The sequence below is a fragment of the Nerophis lumbriciformis genome, linkage group LG17 (assembly GCF_033978685.3).
Source record: "Nerophis lumbriciformis linkage group LG17, RoL_Nlum_v2.1, whole genome shotgun sequence".
NCBI lineage: Eukaryota > Metazoa > Chordata > Actinopteri > Syngnathiformes > Syngnathidae > Nerophis > Nerophis lumbriciformis.
Genome location: NC_084564.2, coordinates 23,296,847 through 23,321,592, shown reverse-complemented (window position 1 = coordinate 23,321,592; position 24,746 = coordinate 23,296,847). Strand labels below are relative to the sequence as shown.

At 42.0% G+C, this 24,746-nt stretch overlaps 2 protein-coding genes across 3 annotated transcripts in view; one reads left to right on the top strand and one right to left on the bottom strand.

Annotated features, from left to right (window-relative positions):
• The window catches only part of rtn2a (reticulon 2a), a 47,773-nt gene extending 28,277 nt beyond the window's left edge, over positions 1-19,496 (bottom strand). Inside the window, exons 1-6 of one of the 2 annotated variants that reach the window (XM_061972907.2) lie at positions 19,352-19,496; positions 9,778-9,973; positions 9,235-9,288; positions 3,113-3,646; positions 879-1,043; positions 649-732 (exon numbers count right to left, since the gene is read on the bottom strand). In XM_061972907.2, the coding sequence (XP_061828891.1) occupies positions 649-732; positions 879-1,043; positions 3,113-3,646; positions 9,235-9,288; positions 9,778-9,853 (913 nt within the window). In that variant the 5' untranslated portion in view covers positions 9,854-9,973; positions 19,352-19,496. Of the gene's footprint in view, positions 1-648; positions 733-878; positions 1,044-3,112; positions 3,647-9,234; positions 9,289-9,627; positions 9,706-9,777; positions 9,974-19,351 lie in introns of those variants that run through there. The other variant, XM_061972908.2, reaches the window with a different exon arrangement.
• On the top strand, positions 19,140-24,354 carry LOC133614727 (protein phosphatase 1A-like). Its single transcript, XM_061972911.2, has 2 exons — positions 19,140-19,878; positions 22,821-24,354. The coding sequence occupies exons 1-2, from the start codon at positions 19,476-19,478 to the stop codon at positions 23,435-23,437; spliced, it is 1,020 nt and encodes a 339-aa protein (XP_061828895.1). The 5' UTR covers positions 19,140-19,475; the 3' UTR covers positions 23,438-24,354.
• The last annotated feature ends 392 nt before the right edge of the window (positions 24,355-24,746 follow it).

Here is a 24,746-nt window from a genome sequence, read left to right as displayed (position 1 = left end):
TTCGGGACTCTCCCGGGAAAATCGGGAGGGTTGGCAAGTATGGCCAGAGAGGATTTGCGTTTGAAAGGCAACAATTAATGACGATCATGTACAATTTCAAGAAAACTGTCCCATACTGGATCGATCGGCACATTCCTGTTTTGTACGATTTGGTTTTCTTCTGATCCATAGAATAAATTACTAAAGGAAAACCACTGACTGTATGATACAATCTATTATTGGTCTGCCGCGTGGTAGCAGAGCCGAGCGACAAAGAGTGTAGAAACATGATGCTCCAATAGATTAATGTGCGCTATTTATTCGGGACACCCTAAACTCTTGTCATCATCTTGACCGCACATTTATCAAAAGTCTGAGGGGTCATCGTACACCCCTGCCTCTTTTACACACACACACACACACCTGCCTCTTTTACACACACACACACACACACACACACACACACACACACGCACACACACACACACACACACACACACACAACTAAAATAGGACTGCAGCCCCTTTTCTGACTGACTGGTCCACTTAAAATGCCACTAAGCTGGAAGACAGGATGTTATCTTGCGCTTTGCTTTGATCCGCAACAACAAGAAGCTAGCAGCAAGCTGTAAATAAAGCTAAACAATACACTCAGAAGCGATGGCGTACCGTGTGTTTTGACGACTTCTTCCCATGCCAGGAATACATTCCACACAATTAGCTGATCTTTCCTGATTCCCAGAGAGACGGTTTCTATGGAGACACGATGGAGAGGCAGGAATTTTCAAGGGTTAGCATCTATTATCTAAGCTTGAATGATCAATGTGAAATCCGATCGCTTTCCATTCACAAGCTAAGACGAGGCTATAAGAAATAAACCTGAGGTGGGGGTTTGGTACCTGCTATGTGGGGGCTTTCTGAGGGGTCGAAGGACGAGTTCTGACACGGCTGTTCCTGAGTGGTTTGAGTGACGACGGCAGGCGACGAGGACACAGGGTCGGTGGGTCGTGGGGGCTCCTCTGCTGCGGGTGACTCAGGCTTGGGGGCTGATGTTGTCGTCGCTGCTGGGAAGACGGAGCATGACATCGTCGTCAGTAGGGATGACATCATCATTAAAGATGCAATTCGAATGAATAGGCATTATTTATATTTCCCTTTTAACCTCCAAAGTATACCAAGAGCGTTTTTGGGGGGAATTTTGCCCATCATTCACAATCACAGGCACACTTATGTTTTTCTTTTTTTATGCATTCTAACTAGTAAACAAATGCGAGCTAAGGTTTACTTACAATAGAGCCCATGGGAGTCACTTTATATTGCCTATAAAGCGCCTAAAACATCCAAACACGTCCATCAAGGTTATATACACACGCTGTAAGTATATATGTCATTTTGTAAAATGTACATTCACAATAACATGTAATATTTACATATTTTGGTAATTTTAAGCATTTTGCGGCGCAATAATTTCACATATGCATCACGACGTTCGCTTTTTCCTTTGACAACATCGCCGATGTTACTCACCACAGACTTCATGAGAGCCAACAAACATTATAAAACATAACTTACTGTACAATGTCTGCTCTCACTGGAATGCCGACTGACAGGATGTTGATATTTTCCCGTTTAGATGAAGAATGACTCTTAATCCTCTTGAATAAAAAAAGTGGGTGGAACCAAGCGACTTTGTGTCTTTTTCGCCATTTCCAGGTACAAATTGGATGACACTTGACCAATCAAATTCTACTATGAAGGTGAGAGACACGATTTAAAATTTAGAATAAACTTTCACAAGCCACAAGGCGAGAAAGCAGCTCACCAGCTGATGATGTCAATACAGCAGTACGAGGAAGTTGCCTCTCTCTGATCAATGCGCTGCTAAATGTAGGATTATAATGTTAGAGCTTATAACAACAATATTGCTAATAATTGGTTAATATTAGAGATGTCCGATAATATCGGCAGTCCGATATTATGGGCCGATAAATGCTTTAAAATGTAATATCGGAAATTATCGGTATTGGTTTCAAAATTATCGGTATCGGTTTCAAAAAGTAAAATGTATGACTTTTTAAAACGCCGCTGTGTACACGGACGTAGGGAGAAGTACAGAGCACCAATAAACCTTAAAGGCACTGCCTTTGTGTGGCGGCCCAATCACATAATATCTACGGCTTTTCACACACACAAGTGAATGCAATGCATACTTGGTCTACAGCCATACAGGTCACACTAAGGGTGGCCGTATAAACAACTTTAACACTGTAACAAATATGCGCCACACTGTGAACCCACACCAAACAAGAATGACAAACACATTTCGGGGAAACATCCGCACCGTAACACAACATAAACACAACAGAACAAATACCCAGAACCCCTTGCAGCACTAACTCTTCCGGGACGCTACAATATACACCCCCCGCTACCTCCTACCCTCCCCCACCCCTGCACACCTCAGTCTCCTCATGCTCTCTCAGGGAGAGCATGTCCCAAATTCCAAGCTGCTGTTTTGAGGCATGTTAAAAAAAAAAAGCACTTTGTGACTTCAATAATAAATATGGCAGTGCCATGTTGGCATTTTTTTCCATAATTTGAGTTGATTTATTTTGGAAAACCTTGTTACATTGTTTAATGCATCTAGCGGGGCATCACAACAAAATTAGGCATAATAATGTGTTAATTCCACGACTGTATATATCGGTATCGGTTGATATCGGAATTGGTAATTAAGAGTTGGACAATATCGGAATATCGGCAAAAAAGCCATTATTGGACATCTCTAGTTCATATTCAAGTCACAAAATGTAAATGGAGGATTGCTTGTCATTTTTGGAAGGTTATTTGTTGGGTTTTATGATCGGAATAAACGTAATAGACGCAATGACGTCATGGCTCCCATTGGCTCAATGGTAAGCTGACTTTTGTTTACGAGTTGGAATGCATTAAAATAGACACATGTTCTTGTCTCTCATAAGGATTGGGAATTATAGGCAACATTTAAAAAAAAAAAGTGCAGTTCCACCTTAAAGGGAACTGGCGAGACTGCATCTACTGGTTGCAGCCAAGCAGTGCACTCCGTATTGTGCGAAGACAAATGAAGGTAAAGGAAATGTACTACTTTTCCTACCTGGAAGTATCTGTATTTGCGATGATGCTAAAGGAAGCGACCCAGTCTGTATTAAATGTCTCTCCTCGCTTTGGATCCCGGCATCGGCCTCTACACTTTGAGGACATGGCTGCATTGTTACGGTCTCAGCTCGCCTCTCCCTTCTCCTCCTCGGGCTTTCTGTTCTCATCTCCACCCTCTCCTGATCGCTGCTTTCTGACGCCTCCTCGTGCTCGTTGCTCAGGAAGCCGTGGGGGTCCCAGTCGACGTCGGGGGAGTCCAACGACGTGTCTGGGGTGTCCGTGCGCGCAATGGAGGCGCGGCTCCCCCGAGAGCTGACCCTACGCCTGTCCCGGTGGCTCCGCGATGCTCCCAGAGCCTCGGGCTCAGCGATGGCGATGTAGGAGAAGGTCAGCTCGAGGGAGCTCTGACGCGGCGTGCCCCAGACGGATGGGGACGACGCCAGGGTGTCGTCGTCGTCGTAGCCCACCTCCTCGTCCTCCGACCACTCCCTCGCAGTTTGCAGCTCGTACAGCTCCGACTCCTCATTACCACCTGAAGAAATGGAAAAGAACGAGTGTTGAGACGCACCTCTTTCTGCTAGAATCTGAAGAAGACATGTTGGACAATTGTATGCTTCTCGATTTGTGGGAACAGCTTGGGGAAGACACCACAAAGCAAAATCCACAAACGCATGTTTGGATGAGTTCAGTGTGAAAGATGTCAATCAAACATTTTTTGGAGGAACGAGAACACAGATGGAGAGCCCGGTTCTTACGAGTGATATGTGGCCCCGGTGGTACGTCCTGAATATATGTTTGAACAATCAAACAAGCACCCTTACTTTTCCCCGATTTTTGTCCTTCTTTCCCGGTCCTGTTCTTTCACGGAATTTTCTCTCCAGAAAAAAATAATAAATCCTTAAGAGTACTGTCGCTACTGCGGCGATCACTCACTCGGGGCGTGAGCTCATAAGGCAGTGCGGCAAGTTGCATGTTCGGTGATTCAATCAAGTCAACAACACGGGACTAGTAGATGGACATGAGTACGTCGGAGAAGGCATCTCAGCTAAAAATCCAAACTTTGTGTAAAAAACGATCACATTTCTACACATTAATCACACCTTTGCATTTTGATTAATTGCAATAACAATAATCGGACAAAATTATTATGTCGTATTTAAACTATTGTGTTGAAGTCTGGGGAAATTGTTATAAATCCCATCTACAGCCTTTAGTCACTCTGCAGAAAAAGGCCATTATGATTGTGTCTAATGTTCACTACAGACATCATTCAAATCCACTATTCATGGAGTTAAAGCAACTTAAACTGCACGATGTGATCAACTTTAAAACTGCTCAAATTACGTTTACGGCATCCCAAAACTCTCTACCCTCCAATATACAGAACCTATTCCAAGATAGAGATGCTCAGCATATTTACAGTCTAAGAGGAAACAACAAATTATATTTGCCTAAATTGAGAAGAGCTTTAAAATCAATGTGCATTTCAGTGCGTGGAGTCACTCTGTGGAACAACTTTGGGGACGAAAAAAACGTGTTCTAACATGATTCAATTTAAAACACTGTTTAAAAAAGAAGTACTGAAGAAGTACGAGGAGTAAAGAGAATGATGCCCTCAGCACAGAGCGATGTAAGAGAGGTGTATGGTCAGAGAGTGTTTGGGCCCGTGTGTGTGTGTGTGTGTGTTTTGTCTCGTCTTGTCTTGTCTTATACTAACAGTGGTACTATTATATTGTTAGTGTACAGGAGTTTTTCTTGTTTTTGTTTGTATGGTATTGTTCTTGTTTTATATTGTTTATGTTAAATGTGGAATGAGTGAGAGGGGTTGGGATATTATAAGCATCTGCTTCATCCAACCCCTTTTCAAGCCTTGCACTTTTATTGTCAGAATGTCTGACAGGAACATTTTTAAAATGTTTTACTTTTATTTATTTTTAAAAACTTGGTTCCAGTTGTATTTAAAGTACCAGTAGAGTGGAAAAATTAGTTGCCTCTACATTGAAGCTATTATTATATATATATGGGGACGGCGTGGCGAAGTTGGTAGAGTGGCCGTGACAGCAATCGGAGGGTTGTTGGTTACTGGGGTTCAATCCCCACCTTCTACCATCCTAGTCACGTCCGTTGTGTCCTTGGGCAAGACACTTCACCCCTTGCTCCTGATGGCTGCTGGTTAGCGCCTTGCATGGCAGCTCCCGCCATCAGTGTGTGAATGTGTGTGTGAATGGGTAAATGTGGAAATACTGTCAAAGCGCTTTGAGTACCTTGAAGGTAGAAAAGCGCTATACAAGTATAACCCATTTATCATTTATATATATGATTTATGACACCAAAAGAAAAGTTTGTGGATAAATAGTATCACTCTCACGGAGGTTCCCGAGCCATTTTGAGAGATAATAAGGACACCAGTCACATGATCGCGTGACGTCGCGCTAGGAACCACAGAGCACATCCCCATCAACAACAACACTAATTAAGCAGACTTTGTGAGGGCCAACAACATATACCTTGGGAAAAATTATGAACCAGAATCTTATATTTTTGAACACAAAGAGGATGAGCAATAAGTTTAAGAAGCCGAGTGATGAATGTAGCTTTATTGTGACACTAGAGCAGACCTGGGCAATTTAAGGCCCGGGGGCCACATGCGGCCCGTTAAGCTTTTCAATCTGGCCCGCCGGACATTCCCAAATCATTGTTTTAGATCTTTAAGATGGAAACTGTAGCTGCCATTATGATGTGCAGTGATGTTTTCAAATGACCGTAAGTCTTGAACTATACAAAGTATTTCAATGGTTAGAATCTGCGCTTTTGCATGATGTACTAGTTACTATGGTAATCTAATGAGTTACTATGGTAATCTAATGAGTTACTATGGTAATCTAAGTCACAGCAGCTCAGACGAGGCATCAAGCAGTGTTTCTAGAGTGGCCTGAAATGCGGGTGTCAGGGACAGACGCGGAAGGAGATTTTTACAACAAAGTTCTACAAGAAAAGTGATATTATATCAGATTGTAGGTGTTTTTTTTACCCTTCGCATTCATATTTTGCCATCGTGGATGGAGAGGGGGTGTGAGAAGTAAAAGAGGAGTGACGTTAATATGTTGTTAATATTCAGTGTTTTATCGTTCATAGTTAATATCGTAAAATCCCACATTCTTTATATTCATGTACATTCTGGGTGTTTCATTCAGTAGAAAATGTAAAATTCCATTTTGTTTCTTAAGGCGGTCTGTCATAACGTTTTTAGCATTCAATCAGACATTATTGTGAGTTTTTGTATTAGTGTTACTAAAAATAGGACCCAAACACACACATATTGTACAGCAGATTGTCACAGCTTTTATGTGTGTGTGTGTGTGTGTTTGTGTGTGTGTGTGTGTGTGTGTGTGTGTGTGTGTGTGTGTGTGTGTGTGTATATATTTATTTTTATACATATATATATACATAGATAGATAGATAGATATACCGGCCCCCAGACACATTTTTTTCTCTAAATGTGGCCCCCGAGTCAAAATAATTGCCAAGGCCTGCACTAGAGCATCCGCAGCATTGCTAGCTGCTGAACATACAAACTAACCATAACAAATCATAACAAAAACAAACACTTACTGTAATATTTCCACTCACATAAAACATTTTTAGATGAGGAGTCAATCACAATCCTCACGAAGGGTTAAAAAAAGTTCCTGCAGGAAGCGTCTTTTGGGGTCTATTTCGCCATCTCGGGGACGTGAATGTCGACTACCATGTCGGTCCATGGCCACATGTGTCTACTACCAGTTGAGAGTTGCATGAATTATAATCTAGAATTTACTTTTAGCAAGTTTGAGACGAAGCTTAAGCAGCTGTCGGCTCAGTTTGTCAACAATAGACTTAGACTTCCTTTTATTGTCATTCAAATTTGAACTTTACAGTACAGATAAGAACACAATTTCATTGCATTAGCTCATGGTAGTGCAGGATACAAAATCAATAAGGTGCAGATATAAATAAATAGATTACTGTACAGATAAATATATTGCACTTTTGCATATGCATCCACGTTTATGGATGTATGTTATATTGTCTTTATATTCCAGCGAGTTAATCCATTTTTGGGGGGAACTGAGGGGATTATTATGATGCGTTCAAGAGTCTTATGGCCTGAGGAAAGAAGCTCTTTCAATAGCAGCATAAGCTAGCATTAGTTTACTGCTATCAATGCACCGCTAAAATAATCTGTCTGCATTGGCTCTTGTAATAACAGTATCGCTTATTTTTGGTTAAGTTTCAGGTCATGACATACTGTATATATGGAGTATTGTTGGTGCTTTCTGGATGTTTTTAGAGAGTATAATGAGCGCAACAGAGGACCCTCGATCTGTTAACTCAATCGTTAGCTATTTATTTACAATTTTGAATGCATAAAAAAAAGCCAAGCAGATGTGTTCTTGTCTTACATAAGAAATGTGAATGAAACACCCCACCGGCCAGATTACAAACCAAACTCTAGATGTCTCACAGGCCTAACTGAAGACGCCGGTGGGCTGCCCATGGCCTGCAGGCCGTAGTTTGGACACCCCTAATCTAGGACACTCATTTTTGTTTGTATTGATTTAACTGTGATGTGAGATGAAAGTGAAAATCCCTTAATGTGTACCCATTTTTCTTAGGAAATATCGCATATTTTCCAAAAATGCAAATGTGGTGGGGCTGTAAATGAACCCAAAGTGTGACCAGCATGTACGTGTCAAAATTCGAGCAAGATTGGTTGAAAAAACATGCCGGTCATCAAGCAAAATGTCTTTGCAGGGGTACGGGTGGGACTTAACTAATCGTCCATAGGTCTGTCATGATCTGTGGTCTGGATCATGTTTTTTGTTATTTTCTGTTTGTTTAAGACTGCATTAGTTCCTATTTTTGCACTCCCTTGTTTGGTCACCATGGCGACTCATTGGTTTCACCTGCCTCATGTGACACACGCACCTGTCTCTAATCAAAGAGACTATTCAAGCCTGTCGTTGCCAGTTAGTCGGGCTGGCGACATTGCTCTGTTGATGTTCTTTTCATGCTCTGTTTTGATTGTTTCATGCCACAGATTTATGCTCGTTTTCATGCGATTGTTTGCTTCATGCTATGCCAAGTAAGTTTTGTTTATTCATGCCACAGTCAGCGAGTTTTTGTTTCATGTCCATAGTTCTGCCTAAGTGTTAGGTTTTGTATCCTGCGCTAAGTTGTGCCTGTGCCTTGTGCGCCTTTTTGTTTTCACTTTTTGAGTCAAGATTAAATCATGTTTTTACCTGCATGCCTTGTCCGATATAGTCCGTTTGCTTCCTGGGAAAATAATCCTCGCATTAAGCTGCGTAAAACTCCACGTCATGACAAGGTCTAATGGTTAAAAAACTTTAAGCAGGGGTTTCAAACTCTATTTAACTTCATTGTTTAGTATAATTGCGGCCCGCACACCCTAATAGGTAAATATATAATATAGTTTGGCAACATTGAATCCCATTAGACACTAACTCCAATAATAGTGGTATAACCACAAAAATGATAGCACAACAAAAACATATTGGGACACACAAAGAGCAACTTCTGTTAAGCAAGCGGATGTTTCTGACCGTCTCCTGGGGAACTCAACGGTGGCAAAATATAACATTTTCACATTCTATTTTACATTTATAATGACGTAAGGCCTACCATGGTTAAGGGTCACTATAGCTGCTAGTCAACACATTTACTCTTGGGTTAAAACGTGATTCCAAAGTGAATACTTTGTGCGGCCCCGACTCTACCTCCAGCGGCCCCCAGGTAATTTGAGTTTTAAACACCTGCTTTAAAGGATATCTGTATTACTGTGCGCTAGCATGTCTTCCAAAACAGTCTAGCCAATAAATGAAGACACCACTCTCTATTTTTCTCATCTAAAATAACCAAAGAGGTGTCTTGGCTTTGATGTCTAAACAAAAAGTGCTGCAGCCAAAGTTGGAAAGCCTCTTTGAGAGATCAGAACAAAAGCTCGTCATCACTTGTGGATCTCCAGCGTGAATTGATGCCAGAGTTTGATGATTGTGTTCACTTTTAAATAAAGCAGAAGCTCTTAGTCACATGTCAGAGTATCAGAAATAGCGTTCATACCGTCGGTGCACGGAGGTGTTGAATCTGGAGTGGATGCCACCGAGCCATATTCCTCTGGAAGACAAGGGCAATCATTTGTTATAGAAAAAATAAACATAAACAATGTGTCTTAGTCTAAATATATAATAGGCTAGCAAAGCAAAACTGCAACTTTTGTGATGATTGTTTTTGCTAACCAACCTGACAATATAAGTGTGCAACACAAACACTAGTTAGCCATGTGTTTATTAAAGCGCAGAACAGAAGAATGGAGAGTAGACAGGATGAAGAGGAGCTAACACGTACGATGCTCACGGCAGCGAGCAATAAAAAGCTGCTGGGCTACAACAGAGCACGATGAGATGCACAAATATGCTCGAGCAAGGGAAGGAAAGAGAAGAAAAGCAGACTCACGGCAGTGGGAGAATCCTAAAACCTGGCCCATACTCCATCAAGGCATCGCTGAGCCCTCCCAGCCTGGAAGACACCCCCCTCCCTCTCTCCCACCCAGCACCCGCATGTGATACCGTGTGGAAAATCCTCTCTGTGTCGCTGCCTTCTTGCCTGCTGTGGTCCCACGGTGGTCTGTGTGAGCAGCTTCCTGCCTCTGGCCGCCCCGCCCTGACTCCCCCTCCACCATCCTCTTCCTCCTGCTGCTTGCTCTCTCATCATCATCATCATCACCATGGCTGCAGCGCTGTTAGAGTACAGTACGCTACGGCAAACAGGGAGAAGCCGGGCAGCCTGGTCATCTGAGCATCTAAAAGTGGAGGAGGAGACGTCAATAATGCATGAGGTACAAACATGTAGTATCTCACATGGATTATGTTGTGTTTCACCCACATGTTCGAGTCTTTACATTGCACAATGAAGCATGTACACTGACTTTACACATTTAACAGAAAGGTAATACACATAAAAGCACAAGAGTTGAGAGTGGATATTATCCCTAATGTAATGTTCATATTGTTGTTACTCAGGCAGCGTTTGTGGGTCTGATGGACCCGTTGCATTTTGTGGCTTTTAATGACTCACAATCAAACACTTTTATGTTAAAATACTAAACAGATGTTTACCGTATCCCAAAAAACATATGTTCAGTATTTTAACATAAAAGTGTTTACCTTATCCCAATAATCATATGTTCAGTATTTTAACATAAAAGTGTATGATTGTGAGGCATTAAAAGCCACAAAATGCAACAGGTCCATCAGACCCACAAATGCTGGCTGAGTAACAACAATATGAACGTTGCACGGAAAATTTATCTGCCAGTTTCTGCATCCCAAAGGATTCTTCTTTTGTGTTTCTGCACCTGCGGTTCCCACACAAGGTTGCAACATAGTGAAACGACTTGGTCGCATAGTGATGCGGGTGTGGTTCTCCCAAAGATGCAGACGGCTTCGGACACAGCTTGCAGGTAGGAAAATGATTTATTTTAAATATAAATCATATGATGAATAAACAAAAAAACATGCATGTAGCACAAAAGGCAAAACAAAAGGACTAGCGTGGGAGCTAGCAGGAAAAAATAGCATAGCGTGAAAAGCTAGCAGAATCAAAGTAGTCGTTAACAGTTGTATGGGAACAAACTATGATCCGTGCAGCGGATCGTAACAGTACCCCCCCCCTTAAAGGACAGATTCCAGATGTCCCTTGACACTAAATAAAACTAGAACCCAAAAAACAAGAAATAGTTCGAGAGTCAAGGGAGGGTGGAGGGAGGATTTGGTGGTGGGTCGCCAGGCCACGTGTCCCCGAATCCACCGGGGAAGAGTCAGGTGGCGGCGGCGAGTGGAACGCCGCTGCCGCAGGCGAGGCGGGCGACCACGGAAAGGCCACATTCGTGGCTGCCGAGAAGGTGGGCGTGAGTGGCGCCAGAAGTTCAGCAGCCAGAGAGTTCTACGACTACGTCTCGGTTGTCGCTGCTGTTTGCGCCACTGGCGTCCATAAACAAACCTCCGAGAGCGCCGCTTGCGCAGCCAGACCACTCGAGGTCGCTGAGACGAAGACGAGGAGAGAGCAGACGTCGCCGTGGAAGCAGGAGGAGCCGACGTCGCCGTGGAGGCAGGAGGAGCCGACGTCGCCGTGGAGGCAGGAGGAGCCGACGTCGCCGTGGAGGCAGGAGGAGCCGACGTCGCCGTGGAGGCAGGAGGAGACGTCGTCGCCGTGGAGGCAGGTGCAGGTTCTGGTACCAGCCGTGGAGCAGGTGCAGGTTCTGGTACCAGCCGTGGAGCCGGTGCATGTTCTGGTACCAGCCGTGGAGCCGGCGCTGGTGTGGGTACCAGCCGTGGAGCCGGCGCTGGTGTGGGTACCAGCCGTGGAGCCGGCGCTGGTGTGGGTACCAGCCGTGGAGCTGGCGGTGGTGTGGGTACCAGCCGTGGAGCCGGCGCTGGTGTGGGAACCAGCCGTGGAGCCGGCGCTGGTGTGGGAACCAGCCTTGGAGCCGGGACAGGAGTTGGTCTTGGAGTCGGTGCTGGTGTGAGAACCAGCCTTGGAGCCGGTGCTGGTGTGAGAACCAGCCTTGGAGCCGGCGCTGGTGTGAGAACCAGTCTTGGAGCCGGCGCTGGTGTGAGAACCAGCCTTGGAGCCGGCGCTGGTGTGAGAACCAGCCTTGGAGCCGGCGCTGGTGTGAGAAGCAGCCTTGGAGCCGGCGCTGGTGTGGGAACCAGCCGAGGAACTTGGCATGGTGGAGCTTGGCGTGGTGGAGGTACTGGAGACGAAGCTTGGTGTGTCAGCCGAGGTGCAGGAACAGGTGCAGCTGGAGGTGGCCTAGCTGGCGGTTGTGGCTTAGCAGGACGAAGGACTGGTGGCGGTGGCCGTGCAGGAGGTTGCGGTTTAGCACGCCGGAAGACTGGTGGCGGTGGCCTTGCAGGAGGTTGCGGTTTAGCACGCCGAAAGACTGGTGGCGGTGGCCGTGCAGGGGGTTGCGGCTTAGCACGCCGAAAAACTGGTGGCGGTGGCCGTGCAGGAGGTTGCGGCTTAGCACGCCGAAAAACTGGTGGCGGTGGCCGTGCAGGAGGTTGCGGCTTAGCACGCCGAAGTTGTGCCACCGCACTAGCACAGTTCCCAGTACTAGCCCCCCCCCTCAAGACGCGGATACCAGACGCGCTCTTTGCGGTTTGGAACTGTCTTCAAGGGTGGGTGGGGGGAGGTAAGGAGGGGGGTATACTCTTCTTCAAATTGTCCAAATTGACTATTATTACTCCTCACTTGAGATTGGGTGGGAGCACAGGGGGAAAAAATATGTGCAGTGGGCGGAGCAATAGTCACTGGGGGCGGAAACAAAGTCACTGGAGGTGGAGTTTGAAAATCAGAATGTGACTGACTAGATTTACACTTAGCAAAAATGTCCTGATAATGTTTTATCTTAGAATGAAAATCATTTGGTATTGGCTGACAGAAAGAATTAGAAGATGGAAAAAAAAATTCTTGTTCAATGACGTCATCGGGAGTGGGCGGAGTTACCTCTTCGGGGGGCGCCAATGAAATGACGTCATTGTTGGAAATGTCCATGTGACTGACAGCCCAATCAGAGAACTGTTTGGCGAAGTGGTCGATGGGGTTGCCAAACATCTGAGGAGGGGAAGTTTGGGCTGAATGTAGCTTGCTTCGGTCCGGGGGAGGAGTTTGCAGGAGCGGCGCGTCTTGGCGGCGAGGGAAAGACCTCCTGGCCGGCTTCCGTCTTTGACGGCGCGCACGGTACTGCGGTGTAGCGGCGATGTCTTCCGACCAGAGGGAATCGATGGGGATAAGAGAGCCTCCAGCTCCCCACATGAGATTCGACCTCTCCTCCGTCGAATAGCGAAGCGTCTCGGCTTCCATCGCTCGCAACACCATGAGCGTACCTTCGTCCCACTCCTCGTTAGCCAGTGCGGGAGAATTGTTTTCTGCTGGCTTCGTACTGAAACGACTTGGTCGCATAGTGATGCGGGTGTGGTTCTCCCAAGGATGCAGACGGCTTCGGACACAGCTTGCAGGTAGGAAAATGATTTATTTTAAATATAAATCATATGATGAATAAACAAAAAAACATGCATGTAGCACAAAAGGCAAAACAAAAGGACTAGCGTGGGAGCTAGCAGGAAAAAATAGCATAGCTTGAAAAGCTAGCAGAATCAAAGTAGTCGTTAACAGTTGTATGGGAACAAACTATGATCCGTGCAGCGGATCGTAACACATAGTTTGTCAACACTGTCTGCTCTCATTTTCTCGCACATTTGACCCTCTGATGTTCTGTGTACCTACACTCTGTCCTCCTCCTGTTTAGGCCTGCTGTCTGTGTGTGGTACAAAGAACGTCAATTTCCACACTTCTATTAGCCCCGGGTCCAGTGGACCCGGACATCTTATATGTAATAGAAATGTGTAGGGGGGTGTATGGTGTGTGTGGTCATTAAATATGTATTCTGATATATGTTCTTCACAGAAAATGAGCCAAAGTCAGTGAGTCTCAGTTTGAAAAATGTATTAATTGTATAATTTTTCTTTTAATAAAAAATGAAAACGGGTCCCACAGACCCGAACACCACACAAGGGATAACCCTTGTGTGGTGTTCATGTACAAAATACCAAAAAGGGGGCAGTGTTTAGCGGTGTCCTGCTACTAATTAAGGTGCTTTTTAAACAAAACTTGCTTGACAAACTCAATATAATGCTGCTTATAAAGCTAAAAACAAAAGTAAATTAATATTTATAAAAAAAATTGTGCTGTCAAATGATTATTTATTTTTATATCAGATTAATCACACTTTTAAAATGTGATTAATCATTAAATGACTTGCTGGCATAATTTAAATTCACTTTAAAAAAAAATATCGTGGCACAAAAGCAATTTATCGTATTTTTCGGACTATAAGTCGCACTTTTTTTCATAGTTTGGCCGGTGGTGCGACTTATACTCAGGAGCGACTTATGTGTGAAATTATTAACACATTACCGTAAAATATCAAATAATATTATTTAGCTCATTCACGTAAGAGACTAGACGTATTAGATTGCATGGGATTTAGCGATTAAGAGTGACAGATTGTTTGGAAAACGTATAGCATGTTCTATATGTTATAGTTATTTGAATGACTCTTACCATAATATGTTACGTTAACATACCAGGCACCTTCTCAGTTGGTTATTTATGCGTCATATAATGTACACTTATTCAGCCTGTTGTTCACTATTCTTTATTTATTTTAAATTGCCTTTCAAATGTCTATTCTTGGTGTCGGGTTTTATCAAATAAATTTCCCCCAAAAATGCGACTTATACTCCAGTGCGACTTATATATGTTTTTTTCCTTCTTTATTATGCATTTTCGGCCGGTGCCACTTATACTCTGGAGTGACTTATACTCCGAAAAATACGGTATGTGTAACAATGTCATAAACATTTTTAAATGTTTTACTGTCCTTGAATTAACATTGTATGTTTGTTCAAAACGTGCTAATAGTTTTATATAAAGTGAAGTCCCACCGGGGTGCATTTTGTAGCAAAAAGATTGCTCGTGAGCATTAGCCGCCAGCGAAAAATCGACGCACTAATTGCTAGCTTACAATCGGCGCTCTAATTTTTAGCTGACAACTGGCGCGTCAAATCACTGGCTGACAACTGCCAAACTAATCGCTATCTGAGAACTAACATGCTAATCACGATCTGGCAACTAGCACGCTAATCGCTATCTGACAACTACCGGATTAATCGCGAGGTGAACTGGCTAATCACTAGCTGACAACCAGGGAGTTAATTGCTAGTTGAAAACTGATGCACTCATTTTTAGCTGACAACTGGCACTAATTTCTAGTTGACAACTGGCGTGCAATGCAAAGGGTAAAAAAGTAATTTGTGATTATAGTATTCCCTGATCACAAGCTATCTTAAATGTTAACATTAAATATTATTATATATTAAATATGTGTTATAATTTATGTTTGAAACCTGCAAGGTACAGTGATAGGGTGGCCATGTCACTGCCAATGTTAATGTGTACAGTCTGACATTTAAATTTGTGGATATCTGGAGGAATATAAACAAAATATACTGGGCAGAACCTCTGCCCAGTGCTCTAGAGCAGTGGTCCCCAACCTTTTTGTAGCTGCGGACCGGTCAACGCTTGAAAATTTGTAAATTTGTCCCGCGGACCGGGGGTGATTTTTTTTAATTTTTTTTTTTTTATAAAGAAATACAATCATGTGTGCTTACGGACTGTATCCCTGCATACTGTATTGATATACATTGATATATAGTGTATATATTGTGTTTTTATGTTGATATAATAAAAAAGAAAAAAAGAAAGAAAAAAAAATAAATTCTTGTGCGGCCCGGTACCAATCGCCCAATACCGGTCCGCGGCCCGGTGGTTGGGGACCACTGCTCTAGAGCATTAGTACGATCTAATGAGTTCTCATGCTGAATGAAGCTGTGGTTTTTGACAGTGAATAACCAAAGGTGACTGAAGTTCTCCACTAGATGGCAGGATTTTCCTTTCTTAAATGGCTTGTATGAAATACAGAGCAGCATTTCAATTAATGGTGTAGCACAGTGGTCCCCAAACTACGGCCCGGATCCGGCCCCCCAGCATCCAAAATTCGGCCCAAAGGAAGTCCCAAATTAAAAAAAAAAGTTTAAAAAAAAAAAATATATATATTTTTTAAATCTTTCCTTTCTAATCCATTTTCTAGCACTTGTTACTCTTGGTGTCTCCTAGCTGCTCAGGCAAATTATATTGTCTAAAAATTAATTTTCCCATCGATAACGTGACAATGTTAAATGTTGATGAACATCAATGTTAATTGATGTTAAATGACAAAACGGATTATAAAGACAATGTATATATGCATACATATATATATATATATATATATATATATATGCATACATATACATATATATATATACATATATATATATATATATACAGCCTGGCCCCCGTTAAATGTTGATGAACATCAATGTTAATTGATGTTAAATGACAAAACAGATTATAAAGACAATGTATATATGCATACATACATACATACATACATATATATATATATATATATATATATATATATATATATATATATATATATATATATATATATATATATACAGCCTGGCCCCCGGCCAAATTTTTTTAACCCAATGCGGCCCCCCGAGTCAAAAAGTTTGGGAACCCCTGGTGTAGCATCTCTTACTGGGAGAGGCTCCAACTTAGCTTAAAAAAACAGTATAAATGGTATTTAATGCATAGCAGTGTTTCAGATACTTAAAATATTATATTTGCAATGTGTTTTAAAGCGAATAATTAAGTATCTTGAGGGGTCGACCGATTATCGGTATAGGCTTTTAAAAAAAAATTCATATTGGTCTTTTTTTAAGCAAATACAAGAAAATTATATTAGCAGATACGATATATCAAAAAAATAATAGTCGTAGTGAAGTAGATAGCAATAACCCAGTAATGACAATGAACATTATTATACTACAATTGAATGTAGCCCTACATGAGAAAACGCCCTTTTTGCTGGAGCCTAATTTTATTTTCTAATTTATTTAAGAATCAAAATTACTCTCTCTGTCAATAATATGTTTTGATATCTGACAGGGCATTTTTTTTGTTCTTTGTGGAAATTCTTCCCCAGTCTGCTCAGCTGCGTTAACCATGGCGCTCAGGCAGCCACGCCCCCTCTTTCCCTTCTTCTAATGCAGTGCCAGTAGTACGTCTCTTCTGCATACCTGTCAAAACTTCCCATTTTTGTCCTTCTATTCCGCCATTTCCCCAGTCCCGTTATGTTTTCGCTAATGCAGCAATGCAGTCTGCTTGACAAGCCTCCGTCCGCAACACTCGAAACGTGGGCTCTTCTAAGGAGCGCCGCAAGTTTTATGTTCTGCGATTCAATCAAATAATGTGACAGAGATGGATGGACATGAAGACGACAGAAAATATGCATCTGCCAAAAATCCTAACTTTGTGTAAATATCTAGACAAATAGGAGACTTATTATAAAGTAAAGAGCAGACAGCAGCTCGCACATTCTCATACTTTCTGTAACATTCAAGAAGAAATTATTATAATAATTATATTTCAAAGTTCCTCACGAGGGAACCTAATAATAAATCTAAAAACTGCTATAAAATTGTGATTGAGCTGATGGCGAGTTCTTGTGAAGTTGTGTTCCAGTCTAGGCCATGAAACTATTATTTTTAATATTTTTATTGATTTGAAATATCTCATATTTTTTACCAATTTTTCTGGGACATTTCCCACATTTTGAAATGCAATTGTTAAAGCTCCTCTGACCTGCAGAATTAGACACTTGTAATACAAGTGATAATGAAATACCCTGATGTTGTTTGGTGCTAAATTAACCACAACATTTGTCTGATTTACTAAGATCCAAACACTATTAAAAAGCATGTACTATTAGTGGGCTTGGTGCGCGTGATTTACCAAGACTGTGTGTGCAATTGTAAAGTGGTGCAGACCGCCTTATTTAAATGAGGATTTTGCATGTACTCTACAGGGCGTCACCACGGAGACACTTATTTACTGCACATTCGTGGCGTTTTTCTGTTTTCAAACAAGCAGAAAACACGTACCACTTTTTTGGGGCATTTTAGCAGCAGTGGTGCAGTGCATCTACATTAACACTACTTCTTTTTCTCCTACCGCTGAAGGTGCATGGAAGAGAGGCTGCAATCATTCTGTTCAAGTTGCAATAAAATGCATTCTTAAAAAAATGTGTTTTCATACAAAAAAATATTATTATACTTAAGCAGCTATAAAATATGTTGCTGAATAGACGATACGTCTAATATTTTTTATTTGTAAACCATCCAAAATGTTGACACACACACATAGGACAAGTGATTCTCTTCTGTCCATCGTCTATCTCTGCACTGATCCTGCAGTCATGTGTGGAACTGTCAGTATAAGCTTGCAAAACAAATATGAGTGTTGATAAATCCCATTGCGCGTGCTAAATAATTCTATTTGCATTTTCTCCTCCCAGTATTGTGGGTGATCAGCATAGATTTTGCATTTTAATGAAGACACAAAATGGCTTCCACGCCTTATTCTTTAATCCACTTTACAGACGTTTAGTAGATCAGCTTTGCATGTGCTACCAGGTTTGCATGTGTTTTAGTACACACAAACCTTTAGTAAATCAGGTCCTATGTCGTTACTGGTCCGACATTTCCTAAATTAAAACAAACAAACAAAAATTAAACAATTTAAAGGCTTGTCCAGCTGTTTACTCACGTATAATAGTCATGTTTAGCTAACTTTAAAAAAAATAAAATCCTTTTTTTTTTTTCACATTGTCATTATGCTCATTATTGCTTATAGAATTTATAGGACAAAAATGAATGTATTCCATTTTGGAATAAGGCTATACTTAACAAAATGTGGGGAAAGTGAAGCACTGTGAACACTTACTTGCTTGTCTATGCATGGTGCAATCGTAATATATATTATTGGTTAATTATTTTTTGTTCTTTTTGTTGTTTTACTTTTGGAGCTGTATGGAGTGGCTGTCGGTTGCATCAGCTCTGCTCCTTTGATGTTTCCCTCTTTTACACATGTTTATGTGTGCTATGGCTATGAGGTTTTTCTTCTTTCTTGGCCTCAGGACCCCCTCTCCAGGGTCCCAGGCTTTTTCCACCCTCCATCGTTTACCTGTTTCTCACCTTTTTTGTAAGGGATGCCGGAAGTTGGCAGACCAGTCAGCGATCCTGTTCTGTCTCCCTGTAATGTTTGTCTGCTCTTGAATGGGATTGTGCTAAATAAACCTTAATTTCCCCTCGGGGATTAATAAAGTACTTCTGATTCTGATTTTCTGGATGCACTGTATGTGTTTACATTATAATGGAGGCTTGGAACAGGTTGCCTTAAAAGCCTCAGGTGATTAAATCCAGTCTTGTTCTGCAGACAGCGGGAGGAAGGCGAGGGATAAAGAAGCTAAAATAGACGAGCCAATAGAAATTGAAGGCTAAAACGGGAGGAGGAAAGAAGACACAGACCAAAACGGAGTTGTGGTCAAATCAACAGACAGACACTATCAAGGTGGTCAAGAATGCAAGAAAATGACTTTTCCTTCTACAGAGAATACCTCAAAGTTGTATTTGAGTAGATCATTTTGACGTGTATCTACGTTTACCTGCTCATTCGTTGCCCTGGACCTGCTGAGGAAGACAAACGGCCGGCGCAGGGCCACCAGCAAGAGGAGACAACGAGCGGCGGCCAGGTCGAGCAGGAAGCTTGAGCAGCGACTCAGAGGCGTGATGAGGACAGCGCGCAGGGCGAGCAACGTGGAGGTGCCCTCCTTCCTCCGCCAGCTGGTTAAGGAAACCGGGAAGATGGTCACCTTCTTCTTCAAAGGCGGCTCGAGAGAGAAGGGGCTCGAGGAGGAGGAAGAGGACGACGACGACGGCATGCCCAGCCCGTACCTGGAGCGGCCCATTTTGGAGAAACACGTGTCCGAGGGGGGATCCCAGTCTGGGGTGAACTACGCGGTGGCAAACATGCAGGGCTGGAGGGCTCAGATGGAAGATGCGCACACGTGCATGCCTCAAATGAGAGGGGAGCTGAGCGAGTGGGCCTATTATGCTGTGTTTGACGGCCATGCTGGGAGCACAGTGGCCCAGTACTGCTCCAGGAACCTGCTGGACCACATCCTGGCTACAGGTACTGAAACATAAAGGAGAACAACATGTGAATTATGGTGCATTTTCAAAACATACAGTTCAGTTTAATCAATATTATGTATTGCAATTAGGGCTGCAACAACTAATCGATTAAATCGATAATCAAAATAGTTGGCGATTAATTTAGTCATCGATTCGTTGGAACTATGCTATGCGCATGCGCGGAGACTTTTTTTTTTTTTTTTTTTTGGTTATTTTTTTTATAAACCTTTATTTATAAACTGCAACATTTACAAACAGCTGACAAACAATAATCAAAATAAGTACAAAAACAGTACAAAACAGCGCCAGGGCGGTGCTGAGGCTACGTCTCATGAGGTGGAGGTAAGCTAGCCAATGATGTGTCATGTGCAGCTCACGTGACGACGTCGTCTACTTTGCTGGAAACATTTGAAAAATGGCACAGGAAAACAGTACGGATAGTTTAGCGGAGAAACATCTTGATGTTATTGCTTCAATTGTGTGTACAATTGTGTACGACCTAAGTCGTCAAAAGTGTGGGAACACTTTACTTTAAAGACTTCAAAGAAGAGCCTTTCCTGCAAAATGGCACGGAAGTATAACATTGCTTCAGGAGCACCTGAAAAGGAAACATGTTGGAGCCATGGATGAAGGGAACTCACAGTACATAACTTTTTAAGTCCATAGTGGCAACAGGCATTCATGAGTTCAGCTTTTTTGTGAGTAACGTTAACGTTATGCCTTTGTTGCAACACGGGGCTGATAATGTGTCTCCGGCACATTTGACTCCGTTTTGAGAGAGAAAACGCACGGTTACCAATATGGAAATAAACGTAACGGACAGAAATATCTCAGGTTGGTTTCATAATGGATCAATGTAGCCGGGCCCGATAAAGCTATATAAATATATTTAGATTTGAGTGACACTTTAGTATAACTAAACGTTATGAAGGTGCTGAAATATTTCATGCTATTATTCAGAGGCAGCCTAAAATGAATCCTTTATTATTCACAACAGAAACGTGTACAATATCTGATTCAGTTCTGATCTGATGAGTTACATTTCTGTGTTATTATTGCTGTATGCTGCATCCCCAATGTCCAGAACATGGTGCCAGTATACTGTTTTTTTTTTCAATAAAATACTGGAAAGGATAGAAATGTAGTTTGTCTCTTTTATCCGATTATTAATCGATTAATTGAAGTAATAATCGACAGATTAATCGATTATCAAATTAATCATTAGTTGCAGCCCTAATTGCAATAAGGATATTTTGTCATCGTTTCACTCCATTTTTTTTAGGAAAAGAAAATTACAGAGGAAGACAATCATTACAATAGGAAAAATAGATTTGATACTGTCAAAGTGGAATATATTTGAAACCCACATTCCTGCAGAAAAGGTGCCAATACAAGAGCTCCATCAAAAATGGACAAAGATGATAATGCCCAGTTTTGACTGACGTTTTATAAAACAATATGTGTATTATTGTCATTTCTAGCAGTGTCACACTTAAAATGTGTTTGTTTCTGTTTTTATAGTCTCATAAAGGGTTAACATTGGCAATATTATCTTTGTAAGTGAAACATTTTTAATACACCTATTCAACTGCGTCTTCTTATGGTGAAAATATACCACAAACAATTTATGCTGTGTCAGCTGTTGCATTTTCTGTAATGCAATGACTTTCATAGAAAGCAGTGAAGCCAATAATAACTAATGCACGTGCACAGTAGATAGCAAACTAGGGCTGCAACTAACGACTATTTCAATAGTCGACTAGTTTTCGACTATCTTAACGATTAGTCAACTAATCGGATTATAAAGCGTACAAATCATTTAGTGGCTCTAATTTAGCCATCAAATTTTATATTCATCTTGAGATATTTTTAGGCATGTGCTTACTAACAAAGATGACTAAATTGCTCATTAATATTTATTTATACTGTAACCATGCTGCTCATTAGGCTGTTGCAAAATGTAAATAAACTTATAATTTTGCCCATTTAAAAGAAAGGACAGGAAAAGAGTAAAATAAAACAAGTATATTTTTTATGTAAAAAAAGGAAATTTAAAATAGCAGCAATAACAACAAACGATAAAACAACAAAACGGATTTGCTAAAAAAGAAACAAGCATTTTGTGATGATGAGTTTAAAAAGATGCACACTGATATCCATCCATTTTCTACCGCTTATTCCCTTTTGGGGTCGCGGGGGGCGCTGGAGCCTATCTCAGCTACAATCGGGCGGAAGGCGGGGTACACCCTGGACAAGTCGCCACCTCATCGCAGGGCCAACACAGATAGACAGACAACATTCACACTCACATCCCAATACTGATTATTAACTCCGGACATTTTAAGCACTCTAATAGACTGAATGCATATAATTGTATCATTGATTAATCCTCAACATTTTAGCTATCTAATAGATTGTAAGTTTAATCTTATGATGTTTAGTGCGTGTGTTTGCGTGCATGCGGTTGAAGTTTGTCATTGTGCCTTTCTTCATTGCATTGCAAATTGACGCTTCTTTAAAAAGTACTTGAATTGATTTAGACAAAGTTTAGCTGGCGGACTTTGGCTAAAATTATAGTTATTTTTCACACTCACACTTGTGTGCAAGTTAGCAAAGTACAACTCCTACCAAATTGAGATCGCATCCTCCCAATCCCCCGCTTTAAATGCTGCCGTATCATATAGTGTCATAAAACAAGATCTACTTTGCAAAAAAAGCAAGGTATTTATATTTTCAACAATAGGAAGAAATATTTCCACAATTACGAGTGGCGGTGCTGACTCGTGCCCCTTCGGAAAAACCCGAGTGATGATGTCACGACTATGTCGACAAATTGTATTGTCAATAATGTAGATGAATGGTTGTACCCCTATAGCAAACACCCAAGAATAGTAATTTGCAACTGAACAGTTGCCTGAAACTGTACCGTGTTTCACCCAGGTGGGGTTAAAGCAAGCGAAGACCCAGAGCAGGTGAAGGACTGCATCCGTGAGGGGTTCCTGGACATCGACACCCACATGCACAAACTGGCCCGCCAAGACAATTGGGATCGAAGCGGCACCACGGCGGCCGCCGTCATGATCTCCCCGCGCTACATCTACTTTATCAACTGCGGGGACTCGCGCACCCTCCTCTGCCACAACGGCCAGTTGGTCTTCTACACGGAAGACCACAAGCCCTTCAACCCCAGGGAGAGGGAGCGCATCCAGAACGCCGGCGGCTCGGTGACCCTACAGCGCATCAATGGCTCGCTGGCCGTGTCCAGAGCCCTGGGAGACTTCGACTTTAAGGAGGTAGACTGGAGGCCACAGACCGAGCAGCTGGTGTCGCCCGAGCCTGAAGTGTACGAGTTGGAGAGGACGGCCCAGGACGAGTTTGTCATCCTGGCCTGTGACGGCGTTTGGGACGCCATCGGGAACGAGGAACTGTGCGCCTTTGTACGCAGCCGGCTGCAGGTGTGCAACGACCTGAGAGAAATTTGTACGCAAGTCATCGACCTCTGTCTCTACAAGGTAGGAAGATATGTTGCACAAACACACACAAACTACCTCAACTAAAATACATACAATTAGGAGTGTCGCGATACAACTTAAAACATTTTTTTTGATACAATATTGACATTGGAGCCTTGAGTATTGGCCAATACGAACCGTACTACATACTAGAGATGTCCGATAATATCGGACTGCCGATATTATCGGCCGATAAATGCTTTAAAATGTAATATCGGAAATTATCAGTATCGGTTCCAAAAAGTAAAATTTATGACTTTTTAAAACGCCGCTGTACGGAGTGGTACACGGACGTAGGGAGAAGTACAGAGTGCCAATAAACCTTAAAGGCACTGCCTTTGCGTGCCGGTCCAATCACATAATATCTATGGCTTTTCACACACACAAGTGAATGCAAGCATACTTGGTCAACAGCCATACAGGTCACACTGAGGGTGGCCGTATAAACAACTTTAACAGTGTTACAAATATGCGACACACTGTGAACCCACACCAAACAAGAATGTCAAACACATTTCGGGAGAACATCCGCACCGTAACACAACATAAACACAACAGAACAAATACCCAGAACCCCTTGCAGCACTAACTCTTCCAAGACGCTACAATATACACTCCCCGCTACTCGGATGACAGGGGATGCAAAACAATAACAGTGCAATACTTTTTCATAACATGGTCACTACTGCCTCGTTTCTCTTGTTATATTCTTATTTTACTGTTATATTTTTATTCTCATTGTTGCTTTTTAATTTTATTCTATTACAATATTTTTCTATTTTGTTTCCATTTATACTTCCATTATTTACTTTTTAAATTCGATCTCAATTTTGTACACTGCTGCTGGAATTTTAATTTTCCAGAGGGAACTCTCCTGAAGGAATCAATAAAGTACTATCTATCTATCTGTCTATCTATCTATCTATCTACCACCCCAACTCAAACCCCCCCCCCCCCTACCCCACCCACCTCAACCTCCTCATGCTCTCTCAGGGAGAGCATGTCCCAAATTCCAAGCTGCTGTTTTGAGGCATGTTAAAAAAAATTATGCACTTTGTGACTTCAATAATAAATATGGCAGTGCCATGTTGGCATTTTTTTCCATAACTTGAGTTGATTTATTTTGGAAAACCTTGTTACATTGTTTAATGCATCCAGCGGGGCATCACAACAAAATTAGGCATAATAATGTGTTAATTCCACGACTGTATATATCGGTATCGGTTGATATTGGAATCGGTAATTAAAGAGTTGGACAATATCGGAATATCAGATATCGGCAAAAAAGCCATTATCGGACATCTCTACTACATACTTTTATTATTTGATAGTGTGGAATGCTGGAAAAGGCTTG

Coding starts and splice junctions, on each gene's coding strand:
- LOC133614727 (XM_061972911.2), top strand. CDS start 19,476: ATGAGGACAGCGCGCAGGGCGAGCAACGTGGAGGTGCCCTCCTTCCTC. Junction 19,879..22,820: donor GGACCACATCCTGGCTACAG/GTACTGAAACAT, acceptor TGTTTCACCCAG/GTGGGGTTAAAGCAAGCGAA.